The sequence below is a fragment of the Gigantopelta aegis genome, chromosome 9, assembly GCF_016097555.1.
Source record: "Gigantopelta aegis isolate Gae_Host chromosome 9, Gae_host_genome, whole genome shotgun sequence".
Classification (NCBI taxonomy): Eukaryota; Metazoa; Mollusca; class Gastropoda; order Neomphalida; family Peltospiridae; genus Gigantopelta; species Gigantopelta aegis.
Genome location: NC_054707.1, coordinates 24194602 through 24213322, shown reverse-complemented (window position 1 = coordinate 24213322; position 18721 = coordinate 24194602). Strand labels below are relative to the sequence as shown.

Sequence of the window (18721 nt, the reverse complement as noted above, 5' to 3'; positions counted from 1 at the left end):
TGCCAATTACCTCATTATATGCATTTTTTTTCAGTTTACATATACCGGGTAGCAATGTCTGAATTTACAAGCTTGAGATCCAAATAATTTGTCTGAAAATCACCAAAGTGCCTTTCAGATGATATGTCTTAATAAGGAAGTCTGTTATAACTAAGTTATGAATTTGTCCTGAAACTGGTGCAACTATTTTAGCACGTTTGTATCATTTTTATTTTTAATTAATTTAAAATGTCTCACATTTTTCAATTATTTCACATTTAGATTTCATGACTCATTCATTTGTTTCAGTGTATGGTGTGGTTTATTTGATATTTTATTGGCAAATATATCTCACATATTTCTAATTGTCTCGTGTTTTACTTTCAGGATGGGCCATTATCTCGCAGTTACAGTATGTCAGCTGCTTACATTAAATCAATGTCCTTAGATAGAGGGAGGATTGCCGAGTATGAGTCTACACCAATCAGAGGTCAGTAACAAGAAAATAACCAGGGAATGTAATTAATAGTTGGCAGGTGATGATGTTTTTTCACTGTCTCTTTAATATTTGTTCACTGGGAATTAACTCTTTCCTTCCCATTCCCGAATGCAGTCGAGATGCGACCGGTCTTCGTAAACACAGCTGTCAACATTCACAGGAGTTATCTATCTTAATTCTGTGAATGCTAGAACATAGTAGAATGACAATTGAACAAATTGAGTGTATTTTGTTGACTGGTATTCGTATTTAAGTTGTTATCGCAATATTGAAAAGAAAACAAAAAACTGTCTAAATTTGTGAAGACGTTATTGATGAAGTAACGCACACATGGGTTTGATTTCTCGCTATTTGTATAATTATTTCTTTTAAAACAAGTTGGACCTTATTATTTAATGAAAACTGAAGATTTGTAAATGATGTATTCACCGAAAATAACTGTTAATAGAATTTAAAGTAGATGATGGATGGATTATTCGTCGTCGATTGAAAGTGAAAATAAACTGTCATAAACAATGATGTCATGGATCGTGATTGGTAGGGTTTTAAAAATTTTTTAATTTAAAAACAAATTTATTAAGTTCTTCTGTAAATTTTATTTTGGTAATTAGATTCACTATGGGAAAGTGCATATAAAAGATGCCTTGCTGCATTAAGAAAAAGGTTGTGGGTTTCGAATAGCTGATGATTAATTAATCAATGTGCTCTAGTGGTGTCATTAAATTATACAAACTTCTTTTTCTTCAACCTAATTATGTTATATGACATTTATAGCATGGCATTTTCTCCTACTATTTCTATTTTTAAAGACATCACTGGTGACATTCACAGAGCAGACAGAATAGACTATCAACAAGTTACATGAAAGAATTAAATGTTTTATTTAATGACACACTCATCACATTTTATATTGCATTGAACACATAGTTCAGGACAGATAATGAGAGAGGAAACCTACTGCCACCACCCCAAGGGCTACACTCTTCAGTTGGCACCAAGGTATTGTTTATATCGCAGACAGGATAATACATACCATGGCCTTTGTTATTTAAACCAGTTGTAAAACACTGGCTGGAACGAGAAATAGCCCACTAGGCACACTGATGAGGATCACTCCTCAATTGACTGTGTGTCTGGAGAGAGATCCTTACCAACTTGGTAAATTTGGTCAGCAAAATATATGGTTAACAAACAAAATATAGCAAAATTAAGCCTCTTCAAAATAATTGTATTTATTTTATTTTTATTTGGCAGTACTAGCCAGTTCGATTACAGATGATTTTGTTAACGAAGTATTTATTAATATCAAAGGACAAGCCCCTGAAAATTGTGAGAAATAGAGAATAATACATAAGTGGCTGTTAGATACCATTTATCTCACGAGTTGTTTTAAAATGTATCTAACAAGCAACAGGTGTTTTAAAATAATGATTCATTTGCATATTGCTTGTACAAGTCTGATTATGTGTAAACAAGTTTTAGTTTGCGTATTAAATTATGATTATGATGAGTTATGCAAAAATTAAATGGGTAACCCTAATTTTATGCTGCATAAGTCATAAATAGCTGCCACAAATTTAATTTAACTACCACCCCAAAAAATAAAATAATGTTGTCAAATAGCCTTTAAAAATCTCCATTGCCCGATTTCCAGGCCATGTAAAGCAAGTAAATATGTTGACAGCAAAATTCTGCTTACTATTATTTTTTAATTAAGATTAAAAAGGTGGAACAAGTTGTGGTATGATAGATAAGTGATTGCAAATTGCCCTGTGGCAAGTGGATTTTAACACAAAATATTGTGTCTGTCAAATTACATGATGGTGATAGTAAAAGGAAGGGAGTGTTGACAAAGGTGTTATTACTTTGAAAGATTGGAGAATGGTCTCAGTGTCACAAAACACTATTTGGAGGGGAAGTGTGGGTGGGTTTTAAAGATTGGAGAATGGTCTCAGTGTCACAAAACACTATTTGGAGGGGAAGTGTGTGTGGGTTTTAAAGATTGGAGAATGGTCTCAGTGTCACAAAAAACTATTTGGAGGGGAAGTGTGGGTGGGTTTTAAAGATTGGAGAATGGTCTCTGTGTCACAAAACACTATTTGGAGGGGAAGTGTGTGTGGGTTTTAAAGATTGGAGAATGGTCTCAGTGTCACAAAAAACTATTTGGAGGGGAAGTGTGGGTGGGTTTTAAAGATTGGAGAATGGTCTCTGTGTCACAAAACACTATTTGGAGGGGAAGTGTGTGTGGGTTTTAAAGATTGGAGAATGGTCTCTGTGTCACAAAACACTATTTGGAGGGGAAGTGTGTGTGGGTTTTAAAGATTGGAGAATGGTCTCTGTGTCACAAAACACTATTTGGAGGGGAAGTGTGTGTGGGTTTTAAAGATTGGAGAATGGTCTCAGTGTCACAAAACACTATTTGGAGGGGAAGTGTGGGTGGGTTTTAAAGATTGGAGAATGGTCTCAGTGTCACAAAACACTATTTGGAGGGGAAGTGTGGGTGGGTTTTAAAGATTGGAGAATGGTCTCTGTGTCACAAAACACTATTTGGAGGGGAAGTGTGGGTGGGTTTTAAAGATTGGAGAATGGTCTCTGTGTCACAAAACACTATTTGGAGGGGAAGTGTGGGTGGGTTTTAAAGATTGGAGAATGGTCTCTGTGTCACAAAACACTATTTGGAGGGGAAGTGTGGGTGGGTTTTAAAGATTGGAGAATGGTCTCTGTGTCACAAAACACAATTTGGAGGGGAAGTGTGGGTGGGTTTTAAAGATTGGAGAATGGTCTCAGTGTCACAAAACACTATTTGGAGGGGAAGTGTGTGTGGTTTTTAAAGATTGGAGAATGGTCTCTGTGTCACAAAACACTATTTGGAGGGGAAGTGTGTGTGGTTTTTAAAGATTGGAGAATGGTCTCTGTGTCACAAAACACTATTTGGAGGGGAAGTGTGTGTGGTTTTTAAAGATTGGAGAATGGTCTCTGTGTCACAAAACACTATTTGGAGGGAAGTGTGGGTGGGTTTTAAAGATTGGAGAATGGTCTCTGTGTCACAAAACACTATTTGGAGGGGAAGTGTGTGTGGGTTTTAAAGATTGGAGAATGGTCTGTGTCACAAAACACTATTTGGAGGGGAAGTGTGTGTGGGTTTTAAAGATTGGAGAATGGTCTCAGTGTCACAAAACACTATTTGGAGGGGAAGTGTGTGTGGTTTTTAAAGATTGGAGAATGGTCTCTGTGTCACAAAACACTATTTGGAGGGGAAGTGTGTGTGGTTTTTAAAGATTGGAGAATGGTCTCAGTGTCACAAAACACTATTTGGAGGGGAAGTGTGTGTGGTTTTTAAAGATTGGAGAATGGTCTCTGTGTCACAAAACACTATTTGGAGGGGAAGTGTGTGTGGGTTTTAAAGATTGGAGAATGGTCTCAGTGTCACAAAACACTATTTGGAGGGGAAGTGTGGGTGGTTTTTAAAGATTGGAGAATGGTCTCTGTGTCACAAAACACTATTTGGAGGGGAAGTGTGTGTGGGTTTTAAAGATTGGAGAATGGTCTCTGTGTCACAAAACACTATTTGGAGGGGAAGTGTGGGTGGGTTTTAAAGATTGGAGAATGGTCTCTGTGTCACAAAACACTATTTGGAGGGGAAGTGTGTGTGGGTTTTAAAGATTGGAGAATGGTCTCAGTGTCACAAAACACTATTTGGAGGGGAAGTGTGTGTGGGTTTTAAAGATTGGAGAATGGTCTCTGTGTCACAAAACACTATTTGGAGGGGAAGTGTGTGTGGGTTTTAAAGATTGGAGAATGGTCTCTGTGTCACAAAACACTATTTGGAGGGAAGTGTGTGTGGGTTTTAAAGATTGGAGAATGGTCTCTGTGTCACAAAACACTATTTGGAGGGGAAGTGTGTGTGGGTTTTAAAGATTGGAGAATGGTCTCAGTGTCACAAAACACTATTTGGAGGGGAAGTGTGTGTGGGTTTTAAAGATTGGAGAATGGTCTCTGTGTCACAAAACACTATTTGGAGGGGAAGTGTGTGTGGGTTTTAAAGATTGGAGAATGGTCTCAGTGTCACAAAACACTATTTGGAGTGGAAGTGTGTGTGGGTTTTAAAGATTGGAGAATGGTCTCAGTGTCACAAAACACTATTTGGAGGGGAAGTGTGTGTGGGTTTTAAAGATTGGAGAATGGTCTCTGTGTCACAAAACACTATTTGGAGGGGAAGTGTGTGTGGGTTTTATAGGATTGGAGAATGGTCTCTGTGTCACAAAACACTATTTGGAGGGGAAGTGAGTGTGGGTTTTAAAGATTGGAGAATGGTCTCAGTGTCACAAAACACTATTTGGAGGGGAAGTGTGTGTGGGTTTTAAAGATTGGAGAATGGTCTCTGTGTCACAAAACACTATTTGGAGGGGAAGTGTGTGTGGGTTTTAAAGATTGGAGAATGGTCTCTGTGTCACAAAACACTATTTGGAGGGGAAGTGTGTGTGGGTTTTAAAGATTGGAGAATGGTCTCAGTGTCACAAAACACTATTTGGAGGGGAAGTGTGTGTGGGTTTTAAAGATTGGAGAATGGTCTCTGTGTCACAAAACACTATTTGGAGGGGAAGTGTGTGTGGTTTTAAAGATTGGAGAATGGTCTCTGTGTCACAAAACACTATTTGGAGGGGAAGTGTGTGTGGGTTTTAAAGATTGGAGAATGGTCTCAGTGTCACAAAACACTATTTGGAGGGGAAGTGTGGGTGGGTTTTAAAGATTGGAGAATGGTCTCTGTGTCACAAAACACTATTTGGAGGGGAAGTGTGTGTGGGTTTTAAAGATTGGAGAATGGTCTCAGTGTCACAAAACACTATTTGGAGGGGAAGTGTGGGTGGGTTTTAAAATAAAAACAAAAACAAAAACTACTACAAGTTGTGTTATAAATTTATTGAACAGGTTGTAGAATAGTCTTAATGTCACCTAATATTTGGTGGGTAGGTGAGATGGTAAAACAAAAATAATATGGTTGCAATTTGTTTAATGGAATTATTGGACAGCCCTAATGTAGAATTAGGAGATAACTATATGAAGGTTTTAGATTTGTGGGTGTTATTGTCTATTTGATCCCACAAATAAAACATTTGTGGACATCAAACAGACAATAAAACCTGCAAATCTAAAAACTCAATATGATTATGCCCATTGTAAACTGAATCGTTTTTCTACGGAACTAACTGTATATTTGGTATTTCTTGAAAAAAATACCAGCTACAATCTAACTGTAGACCCTTGAATCGTCAACTTCGCCTGTTCCAGTTACTAATGACGTCACTTTCTAATGACGTCATTAGCTTTCCGGGTGTTATTTTCATTTGATCCGGGAAATTGAATGTAATTAACCAATCAAAATACAGAACACACTCGCCATCAGTTTACAATGTAGAAGTGTGATACAAAACACTGTTTGGATGGGAGGTGTGTTTAAAAAGAGATGGGGGAGGGTGTGTAAAATAATGGCCACAATTTGTGTTATGAAATTACTGAACAGCCCTGTTGTAAATGTATTGTTTTGTTTTGTTTTCAAGATGATCCTCGTAGCAGATCGTTATGCAACATCAATGTTCCTGGCAGTCGGCGAAGCTGTGTCGAGTTTTCCAACTACACGATAGGCCCACCACCATATGAACCTCACCAGTCATCACAGGATGATTCGGCCTTGTCACTGAGAGACCATTCCATCAACCGCCAACCTCTCTCCCGGGCAACTCTAGGATCAAACTCCTCGTACATAGAGTCGATGAGGCGACGCGAGCGATCGCTGTACGAAAGTATCAAAGAGAGGACCGAAGAGTCATCTAGTTCAGACAATGAGAGCACTTCGCGGCCACACTCGCGACCCGTTCGTATGGTTAAGAAAGACAGCAATAAAGATTTTGACGCTGATGTCGAAAGTATTGCTGAAAGTCCAATCAAAGTTGCAGATGAAAATCTGGAGAATGGTGTTTCAGGGGAGACGACTGTTGACAAAACAAGTGAAAATGCTGTTCCTGTCGGCAGTAGTAGTGCTAAGAGTGACAAAGCGGAGATGATGGTTAATGGAGATGCGAGGAAGGAAGATTCTAAAGGTGCTAGTAGTCTTAGGAAGAAAATAATCCCCAACGCAGGAGATAGCTTTAATTCTGGTTTGTCATACAAGGAAAATGGGCACCAGAATGGACACCAGGAGGTGCCAATGAGGAAGAAGGCCAAGAGAGAACGATTGCGTCAACTTTACATACAGGGTGAGTGTACTGTGTGTCTGCTTCAGATATGTTGTTAAATGTATGACTGAATTAATATGTGCTCTTGATAACCTTGCTTTGCTTGTGGTCATAAATACCCTAGGTATTAATCGTACAATAATATCTAAAGTAAATTATTTTAATCTAAATTTATATCTGACTGCATATCCTACTGTTTGAATGGAGTATTTGAATATGATATATTGTAAGCATCATTATATTCACGATCATAATCCATATTGTATTATCCACAAGTCTATATTCATATTCATTTTATTTTAATTCTTGTATTCCACAACTTGTATATCAATGGCCATGGTATGTGCTATCCTGTCTTTGGGATTTAGTGTTTATAATAGATATTTTGCTGCTAAAGGGATAATGTAGCGAGTGTCCTCTAAGACACCAGTCTGAATTATCAAATGTTTGACATCCAGGAGCCCCAGATTAATAATTTGATGTGCTCTAGTGGTGTCATTAAACAAAACAAACTTTAACCAGTAACCGATGATTAATAAATCATTGTGCTCTAGTGGTGTCATTAAACAAAGCAAACTAACTTCAGTGGCCAATGATTAATAAATCAATGTGCTCTAGTGGTGTCTTTAAACAAGACAAACTTTAACCAGTAACCGATGATTAACTTCAGTAGCCTAACTTCAGTGGCCAATGATTAATAAATTGATGTGCTCTAGTGGTGTCATTAAACAAAACACAATTTATTTTTCCTTTTTGTGATGACTTTATTCTTTAACTTGGGCTATTTCTTGTTCCAGTCTGTGGGATGGTGCATATAAATGATCCCTTACTACTAATGGGAAAATGTAGCGGGTTCTCTCTCTAAGACTATATATCAGAATTACCAAATGTTTGACATCCAATTGCCGATGATTAATAAATCAATTTGCTGTAGTGGTGTCGTTAAACAAAACAAACTTTAACCAGTAGCCGATGATTAATAAATTGATTTGCTCTAGTGGTGTCTTTAAACAAAACAATTTAGTTTTAAAAAGAGAACTCTGTGTGATAACTTTATTCTTTACTCACCACTAAGCTGTTAAAAACTGTGTATGGGGGGCTAGTACTGTGATGCGAACCCAGACCCTACCACTGATACCGGTCTTAACCTTGAGACCAGTCTTAACCTTGAGACTACTGGGTTAATTTTGGACAAAAAACACGTTGAATGGGTACAAATTTAAAATTTTTACTCACATATTTTCACTTGAATGTTTCATAAATACATAAAATAAAGTTCATATTTGAATTGGTAAGTATAATTTTTATGTATTTTTCAAATTTTTATGATATTTTAGATCAGTTAATATTGATTAAAATTAGGCAAAAAATCGAAAACATTTCATTTATTTATGGATATTTGTGGCCAGCTGTCCAGTATTTATGTCCATTATTCCCAATAATAGCGGTTTTCTGATTTATACTATAATTTATATCCCAATATTTGGTGATTTTTGTTGTTGGTAAAACGATCAAATTTGTTATTAAAATAGCTGTCACAATCAGCTATTGATCTCTGAAAATTACTGCCACATGCCACCATTGTTGTCAAGCGAAAATACTTGCTGAAAACCACTTTTTCAGCATAAAATTCCAATATATTTTCCACTAAAAATTAAAAATCTAAAAACACAGGAAGCTGAGTTGTCTTCAGTTTCCTGTTAATAAATGGTTTCCGGTTAGTGTCATATGCAAAACGGCAGGAAATATGAATTGTGGAATGCACTGTTTACAGTGTACAGTAGGTCGACTGGCGTGACATCGGGCGAGATATCTAGCCTGCAGTAGTCAGAAGGTTAAGTCTAATAAAGACTATATATATATATATAACTTCTCTGATTTCATTTGTAATTACTATAAAATTGCAGCTCTCTTGATTTGTTTTACAGGAGGTCGAAGATACACTGTGCAGGGTTTTGAAAGTCGAGAGTTTGGACTGTACGATGACAGCATGTCCGATCTAAGTGACCCAGCCAAGATGGACTTCCGCGGATACGAGGACATGATACGCTCTTACAGGAACCTCACTAAAGACGTTAGTGTTTATCTGGCTTCACAGTCGATCTATATGTACCAATGTATTACTCATAATGTTTCACACTGTAGACGTGTACTATGTTGACTGGATAATAGTGCAGATATTCTTAGAATAGGCATTATTTTTAATATGTTTGTTGATGTCTTACAGAAACGTCACTAAAGATGTTGGTTTTTATCTGGCTTCACAGTCCATCTATATTATGTACAAATGTATTAAACATCTCATTTGACACTACAGATGTGTACTGTGTTAACTGGATAATAGTGTAAATATACTGATGGAAAGAAATAAGGGAACATATAAACAAAACCAGCAAACAGTGACAGCAACCAGAAGCCTCATCCATAGTATGAGGAAGATAATTGTGTTCCTTACATTCAATTCACATTACAGACAGTCAATCCCATATGCCATCTTTGTGTTGTTATACAGACATTACTATGCTAGTAGTGAACTAAATTTGGTCTACAATACAACATGTTCCCTTATTTCTTTCCATCAGTATATCTAAAATTAACATTATTTTTAATGTATATTCATGCTTTACTGAAATCATCAGAGGCCATGGTATATACTCTTTTGACTATCGGAAAGGGCATATAAAAGATCACTTTTCTGTTTTTAACACCATATACATGTGTAGTCATTAAAATGTGCTGAAGTGTTGTTAAGCAAATAATATTTTTCTTTCCATCACAAAGACATTCTCTTGAATAGTATTTTCTGTTCCACAGGTGTTAAAGATGATGTAACAATACTTATGAGATTACAGATTAGTAAATTTAAAAAGTTGTTTTCAATAAAATTAACATATTGTGATATTGGTTTGCATTTTTCCTAGTTTTTAAACACTAAGGCATATTTTTTACTATTAGAGCCATTTTTGATAACTGAAATCATACCTTACTTAGATTTTATTGTTTAGATTATCAATTTCCATACATTCAAAGTATTTTTGGTCATCCTAGTGTTTTTAATATTACAAAATGCATTTCTCATATTTTTAAAAATGCATGTGCGTCTAAGAAGTAACAGCTATAGAGTCCAGTTTAGTCTATTTTTAAAGGGTATTTCACCATTTCAGAGTCACAGACTCATGTTTCAGTCAATTGTAACTTTATCCAAATGTGTTACAGGTGTGTAGATTAACTAAACTTTGTGTTAATTTTCACGGGTTAAAACTAGGGTATGTGCCTTTAAAACATGGTTTTTTTAAAGTGAGTTGCTAAATTTTCTGGTATATATTAAGATGGTTTGTCCTTGTTTTCAGGAACTGGTCCGGTTGGTTGTGCAGAACAAGGCTCAGATGATCAGGAAGGACCGCTACATTCAGGATCTTGAAAACTATATAGACAATTTACTGGTACGAGTGATGGAGAACCAGCCAAGACTACTGCATAGATTCAATAGAAGATAGTGCTTAAACGTAACTTAAAATATCGTCAAATAAATAGTGTCTTGGGAATGGGTTATGAGTGATGTGCCAACGTTTTAGGTTCTGTTATACATCTACAATTCTCTGAGTTAATTTTGTTATGACATGCAGCAATAAAAAATATAACATCATTATATACACGGCTAGCTCTGGCACTCGCCAAACTCACCAATTGTGAATTTCAAAAACAATTAGAGAATTTTATTTTAATTTGGCGAAATAATTTCATGAAATAATTTATATTTTGTTAGAAACTAACTGGGTTTCTGCGATTTTTGAAGTTTAATAGATAATTTGGCGAAATATTCTGCTAACTTGAAGCTAACCCTGATTTATATTATGTAGAATTACATATTATGTATCATATCAGTAAAAAACCCATACAGACAGAAAACCAACCAAAAGACCCATCAACCTATCTCTTTTTTTCTGTATTAGTAGACATTTATTATTTCTGTTTATGTGAAAATGTGTATTCTGTTTCAGAAATAAAAGAACATTTTTCATTTTGGTTAAAATATGTTATACAGTATGCCAGTAAAAATTTTTTGTTTAGATGTATGCAGAACCAATAACTTTGATACTGTAAATTATAACTCAATCTCTTTTCACATATTACTGTAATTATTCAACTAGTATAATTATTCAACTAGTATTTATCACATTACATCAGTTAGACGACAATAATATAAAGTCCTAGATATTAATCCATGGATATTTTTTCATTCCAGAAAATGAATTCTTATCGTGGAAATAGGAGCAGTTTTTTTACAATAAAAAAATCTGTTATAATACAGTATATTTTTAAACATAATTAGAAGATCAAATGGAATAAAAAGCTTGTACGTTTCAGGTTAGCTTGGCTGATGGTACTTTTGTTAGCATAAATAGCTGAAATATGTTTTGAATACCACTAAGTGATTAAGTCGGACTACTACTTTCCATTATAGCAGGTTTCACTGTATCAGTTACAGGAAGGATTGTATGATAGTCGGACTACTACTTTCCATTATAACAGGTTTCACTGTACAAGTTACAGGAAGGATTGTATGGTAGTCGGACTACTACTTTCCATTATAACAGGTTTCACTGTACAAGTTACAGGAAGGATTGTATGGTAGTCGGACTACTACTTTCCATTATAACAGGTTTCACTGTACAAGTTACAGGAAGGATTGTATGGTAGTCGGATTACTACTTTCCATTAAAGCAGGTTTCACTGTACAAGTTACAGGAAGGATTGTATGGTAGTCGGATTACTAATTTCATTAAAGCAGGTTTCACTGTACCAGTTACAGGAAGGATTGTATGATAGTCGGACTACTACTTTCCATTATAACAGGTTTCACTGTATCAGTTACAGGAAGGATTGTATGGTAGTCGGACTACTACTTTCCATTATAACAGGTTTCACTGTACCAGTTACAGGAAGGATTGTATGGTAGTCGGGACTACTACTTTCCATTATAACAGGTTTCACTGTACCAGTTACAGGAAGGATTGTATGGTAGTCGGATTACTACTTTCCATTAAAGCAGGTTTCACTGTACAAGTTACAGGAAGGATTGTATGGTAGTCGGACTACTACTTTCCATTAAAGCAGGTTTCACTGTATCGGTTACAGGAAGGATTGTATGGTAGTCGGATTACTAATTTCATTAAAGCAGGTTTCACTGTACCAGTTACAGGAAGGATTGTATGATAGTTGGACTACTACTTTCCATTATAACAGGTTTCACTGTATCAGTTACAGGAAGGATTGTATGGTAGTCGGACTACTACTTTCCATTATAACAGGTTTCACTGTACCAGTTACAGGAAGGATTGTATGGTAGTCGGGACTACTACTTTCCATTATAACAGGTTTCACTGTACCAGTTACAGGAAGGATTGTATGGTAGTCGGACTACTACTTTCCATTATAACAGGTTTCACTGTACCAGTTACAGGAAGGATTGTATGGTAGTCGGACTACTACTTTCCATTATAACAGGTTTCACTGTACCAGTTACAGGAAGGATTGTATGGTAGTCGGACTACTACTTTCCATATCTAGCAGGTTTCGTTGTATGAAATACTTAATTAGGCACAGGGTACAATATGTGTTTGTGTGATGTGAATTGTCTAGATTTTATACCAGTGTGTGGTGTTTGTAGAATCAGTGTTCTATAAAGTTGAAAACCATAGGAATAACTTAGTCATTATTTTCAGAATTGCTTTCCTACGTTATTAGTAATGTCTGGTGTAATAAATTGGTATAGATGTGTGTCTACATGTTTGCCTATGAGTGGATTTAAAAGCTGTTATGAAAAGGTCAGAACTAAATTTATATAATTGTGTAGGCCTACAGATTATGTTGAGTTTTTTGGGGGGGAGGTTGTTTTTTGGTGGGAGGTTTTTTTTTGGGGGGATTGTTTTGTTGTTAGTGTTTTTTGCTTAGAAAGTTTAACTTTTAAGTTTGGTAAATATTAATTTATATGCTGTGTAAAAGGACCCTCCTTTAAAAGTTGTAGATCTGGGGCCTAATTCACAAAGGTCCTCTTAGGCTCTGTTAGACAACAAAGCATCCTCTTTGCAAGTCTTTTAGCATTGCACTGAGAGATTGCAAAGTTGTGAGTTTAGTGAATTAGGCCTCTGTTCCTGTAATTGCTGAGAGATATAAGTTGTACTATTGCTTGATAATAAATAACTGCTGAATGAGACACAAGCAAATTGGATTAGTTTGTTATTCTGTTTTGTAACTGATGGTGAAACCTATGTGATAACTTCCATATTGGTTGGGACTTTTTAATACGTTTTTAAGAATCAGTAAGTTTTGTATGTATAGTTTTAAAAATTGGTGAAGTTTTCAATAGTATATTTTTGAGTTTTTGTTACATTAATGATTGTGTTAGAATGCCATTACTGTTAAGTTTTACATTGAATTGCTAGTGGTACTTTTGACAGGAGACAAGATAACAATTTTGTTTGATAGAATTTATATTTTGTATGATCTAACTTTTAATAGTATCTCAGTTTTTATTTTTGTTTTAAAGTTTATAAAATGAGACAAATATAATCAATGTTTTATAATCAAAGTGGTTTTCATCAATTAATCAAATTTAAAGTCTGTTTTGTTTTACAACACCACTAGAGCACTTTGATTAATTAATCATCGGCCATTGAATGTTAAACAGTTGGTAATTCTGACACTGTAGTCTTCAGAGGAAACCTGCGACATTTTTATCCATTAGCAGAAAGGGATCTTAAAGCGACATGCCCTAGTTTTTAAAAACGCACGTTCGTCTAAGAAGTAATGGTTAATGAGACACGCTTTAGTTATTTTCTCTCTTTTATAACCATATCCAAATGTGTGTTACAGGTTTGTAGATTAACTGAACTTAGTGTTCATTTTTACGGGCTGAAACTAGGGTCTGCGCCTTTAATATACATGTACATATACATTCCCACAAACATTACAGCACATGTCAATAATGGGCACTGGTTGTTGGGGAAAAACAACTGAGCCACATACAATTATAATATGTGTGGGGAAACTGTAGCAGGTTTCCCTGAATACTACATGTCAGAATTATCAAATGTTTGACAGTTCACAGCTGAGGAATTTATCAATGTACAATAGTGGAGTGTTAAACAAAACAAACAACAGCATTTATTCTGAAAGACTTGTTTTTGACAGTTACAATAATTTACAAATATTTTGTACACCTCTTTCCTTGAATTGAACGATAGGTAAACTGACACATCTGTTGTTAATGATGTATCCAACTAACACCAGTGGAAGGTATGTAGTCCACTGGTAGAGTACTCGCCTGAGGTGCTGTTGGTCATAGGATTAATAGCTAGATGTGGGACCTGTCTGTATGGGTTCTTCTCATCCTAACACGTCCTAAAAGGCCATGGTGTGTGTTGTCTTGTTTAATCGCTGTGCATATTAAAAGAATCTTTGCTGCTTTTGAGAAAGAGTAGTCTTTGTACTGGCAGTTGATTCCTACCTCCCTCCCCGTCTTTGTCTGTCTTTGTGTGTGTGTGTGTCTCTCTCTCTCCCTCCCTCCCTCCCTCCCTCCCTCTCTCTCTCTCTCTCTCTCTCTCTCTCTCTCTCTCTCTCTCTCTCTCTCTCTCTCTCTCTCTCTGTCTCTGTCTCTGTCTCTGTCTCAGCAATGGTTATTTTATATGTTTATTCCCACAGACAAGATAACACATACCATGGCATTTGACATATTTATTGTAGAGCATGGGTTAATTGGTCCACTGAGAGACTTCGATCCTATGATCAAGGCATTTGAGGTGAATACTTTACTAACTGCCCCTACATGTAGATACCACGCACCAGAATAGAAACTAACCACAGAATGAAAAAAAGTAAAGTTTGTTTTATTTAACGACGCCACTAGAGCACATTGATTTTTTATCTTATCATCAGCTATTAGACGTCAAACATATGGTCATTTTGACACTGTTTTGAAGAGGAAACCCGCTGTCGCCACATAGGCTACTCTTTTTTCGACAGGCAGCAAGGGATCTTTTATTTGCGCTTCCCACAGGCAGGATAGCACAAACCATGGCCTTTGTTGAACCAGTTATGGATCACTGGTCGGTGCAAGTGGTTTACACCTACCCATTGAGCCTTGCGGAGCACTCACTCGGGGTTTGGAGTCGGTATCTGGATTAAAAATCCCATGCCTCGACTGGGATCTGAACCCAGTACCTACCAGCCTGTAGACCGATGGCCTGCCACGACGCCACCGAGGCCGGTCCCACCCACAGAATGATGGATTTTTTATTATTCTTTTTACATAATAATGCATAGCTGGATTATAAGATCAAAGCTTACATGTACAATGTGTTTGATGTCGGTGTACTTACTAGTAAACCGTTGAGGTTTCTCTCTTGTAGAGACAAATGGTCATATCTGCTTTTGCAAACCATTAAAATTGTGTTTAATGTTGTCTTTTATCTCATATTTGTGGCTAGTTATGTCAAAAAATATCTGAATTATCTCAAATTGTCCACACATTGTTGATGACTGTTTTTTCTGAATATTTTGTAAGAATTTAAAGTACATGTAAGTGACTAGACTGCACTACATTGCATCAGGATTGTCATATTGATACCAAGACATTATGTCAATTGAATAATGTCGGGAATAAAAGGATCTGTGCTTTCAGTTGTAACTATTTTAGTTAACTAAACATGTACAAAACATGTACAAAACATAAATATGTCATTATATCACAAAAATTATTAATTTTGCCAAAATGTACAAATAAATACCAAAATATTTAGTATTCTCTCCATTAAAACATTAGTAGTTGATTAATATGCCAACCTGTTTGATTTTGTCCTGTGTTACATCTGCAAAGATTGTTGTTGCTTTACACTGTGTCATTATAATTACAGCTACTGCTTTTTTGTGCCTGTACACACCATTGGTGAAGTTTCAGTTGTAAATTTTTGTTTTAATTTAAAACATTAATATTTCTTTAAATATTGAATGAGGATAAAAGAAGGGTTAAAAAAAATATTAACCTTGATTTGTGCCGTGATATTTTCCTTAAAGAACCAAACTTTTGATAATCTATATTATACTCGGATTGGGATTGTTTTAAAGTATGTTTTGTACATGTTTATTCTGATATAAGTTATATTATTATCCCTGTAGTAAAAATAAATGGTGCTAATAATATGTAAGACATGTAATAAATTCTTTAAATTGGATTTGTGACATCACATACTTTAAAATGCAGTTGGCACACATTATGTTGTAGAACTTTTTTTTTTTTTATGACATTGATAGTCACTGAAAAAACTTTATTCTTATATTTTTATGAATATGTTCATGATCTGATAAATTATTACACACATAAGGTGTCTCTGTGTGTGTGTGTGTTTGTGTGTATGTGGATGCACGCGTGTGTGTGTGTTGTGTGTGTGTGTGTCTCTCTGTGTGTGTCTGTCTGTGTGCGTGCATGTGTGTGTGGTTGTGTTAGTGCATTCATGCGTGTGTGCATGTGTGTGTGTAAACACATATGAACATGTATATCAGCTTGTGTGTAAATGTGTTGAACCAAATTTATCAAAAATGTTAACAAACATATATTACATAAATTTCATATAACACTCATACCTTGGTAATAAACTGAGTTACCTTTATACATAACAATATTTTAACAAGTCTAGTTTTTGAATATTCAAGAACAGTTTAGTCCAGTTTTAATTCGGTTGCATCTCTTTGGTAGCCTACTCATTGAATATCTGGAAACGTCAATCCTACATCATGTATGATACATTGATTATTGATATTTAAGAAACATTATTAATGTAAAATCAAAAGGATTCATATGATCAGTTTTATTCAAGTATGTTAGAAAACACACAAAACATCTAGTTGTTTTATTACACTTAAGAACAATATGTTATCATCATTGAACAATATGTTATCATCATTGAACAATATGTTATCCTCATTGAACAATATGTTATCCTCATTGAACAATATGTTAGCATCATTGAACAATGTTATCATCATTGAACAATATGTTATCATTGAACAATATGTTATCATCATTGAACAATATGTTATCATTGAACAATATGTTATCATTATTGAACAATATGTTATCCTCATTGAACAATATGTTATCCTCATTGAACAATATGTTAGCATCATTGAACAATATGTTATCATCATTGAACAATATGTTATCATCATTGAACAATATGTTATCATTGAACAATACATGTATGTTATCCTCATTGAACAACACAGCATTCTAACGGCCAGAACAGAAATGATCACATGGTTGGTGAGTGGGAAGCAACTCCGGAGGAAGGATGAGTGAAGTGTTTTAGCTGCTTCGATGTCGATGTCCACAGTTGGTTAAGAGTTCACAGTTGATTGCATCACAAACTTTTTTTTCTTTTGAATCTGTTGAAATTTAGTTAAAAATCTGGTTAAAGTTTATCTAATGACATTCCAAACTTGAATGCTAAAGTTAATGGACTCATTCCAGTCAATGCTCCAAAACTGGTGTATCAAAGGCAGTGATATGTGCTGTCCTGTCTGGTGAATATAAAATATCTCTTGCTGCTAATCAGAAATGATAGCCCATGGAGTAGTGGCAGAGGCGGGTTTCCTTTCTCATTATCTGTGTGGTTCTTAGCTATATATCTGACAGCATATAACATCATGTTGAATGTGTAGTTAAAATCTGTCATTCTTCCTTTAAGGGCGGGATTTAGCTATATATCTGACGGCATATAACATCATGTTGAATGTGTAGTTAAAATCTGTCATTCTTCCTTTCCTTTAAGGGCGGGATTTAGCTATATATCTGACGGCATATAACATCATGTTGAATCTGTAGTTAAAATCTGTCATTCTTCCTTTCCTTTAAGGGCGGGATTTAGCTATATATCTGACGGCATATAACAACATGTTGAATGTGTAGTTAAAATCTGTCATTCTTCCTTTAAGGGCGGGATTTAGCTATATATCTGATGGCATATAACATCATGTTGAATGTGTAGTTAAAATCTGTCATTCTTCCTTTAAGGGCGGGATTTAGCTATATATCTGATGGCATATAACATCATGTTGAATGTGTAGTTAAAATCTGTCATTCTTCCTTTCCTTTAAGGGCGGGATTTAGCTATATATCTGACGGCATATAACATGTTGAATGTGTAGTTAAAATCTGTCATTCTTCCTTTCCTTTAAGGGCGGGATTTAGCTATATATCTGACAGCATATAACATCATGTTGAATGTGTAGTTAAAATCTGTCATTCTTCCTTTAAGGGCGGGATTTAGCTATATATCTGATGGCATATAACATCATGTTGAATGTGTAGTTAAAATCTGTCATTCTTCCTTTCCTTTAAGGGCGGGATTTAGCTATATATCTGACGGCATATAACATCATGTTGAATGTGTAGTTAAAATCTGTCATTCTTCCTTTCCTTTAAGGGCGGGATTTAGCTATATATCTGACAGCATATAACATCATGTTGAATGTGTAGTTAAAATCTGTCATTCTTCCTTTAAGGGCGGGATTTAGCTATATATCTGATGGCATATAACATCATGTTGAATGTGTAGTTAAAATCTGTCATTCTTCCTTTCCTTTAAGGGCGGGATTTAGCTATATATCTGATGGCATATAACAACATGTTGAATGTGTAGTTAAAATCTGTCATTCTTCCTTTCCTTTAAGGGCGGGATTTAGCTATATATCTGACAGCATATAACATCATGTTGAATGTGTAGTTAAAATCTGTCATTCTTCCTTTAAGGGCGGGATTTAGCTATATATCTGATGGCATATAACATCATGTTGAATGTGTAGTTAAAATCTGTCATTCTTCCTTTCCTTTAAGGGCGGGATTTAGCTATATATCTGATGGCATATAACAACATGTTGAATGTGTAGTTAAAATCTGTCATTCTTCCTTTAAGGGCGGGATTTAGCTATATATCTGACGGCATATAACAAC

The 18721-nt window shown here is 35.4% G+C and overlaps 1 protein-coding gene across 1 annotated transcript in view; it reads left to right on the top strand.

The window, feature by feature from the left end:
* Positions 1-13419, top strand: part of LOC121381389 (rab11 family-interacting protein 2-like) — a 43891-nt gene extending 30472 nt beyond the window's left edge. Inside the window, exons 8-11 of the mRNA XM_041510677.1 lie at positions 367-469; positions 6037-6732; positions 8640-8785; positions 10062-13419. Coding sequence (XP_041366611.1) covers positions 367-469; positions 6037-6732; positions 8640-8785; positions 10062-10208 — 1092 coding nt within the window. The 3' untranslated portion in view covers positions 10209-13419. The remainder of the gene's footprint in view (positions 1-366; positions 470-6036; positions 6733-8639; positions 8786-10061) is intronic.
* The last annotated feature ends 5302 nt before the right edge of the window (positions 13420-18721 follow it).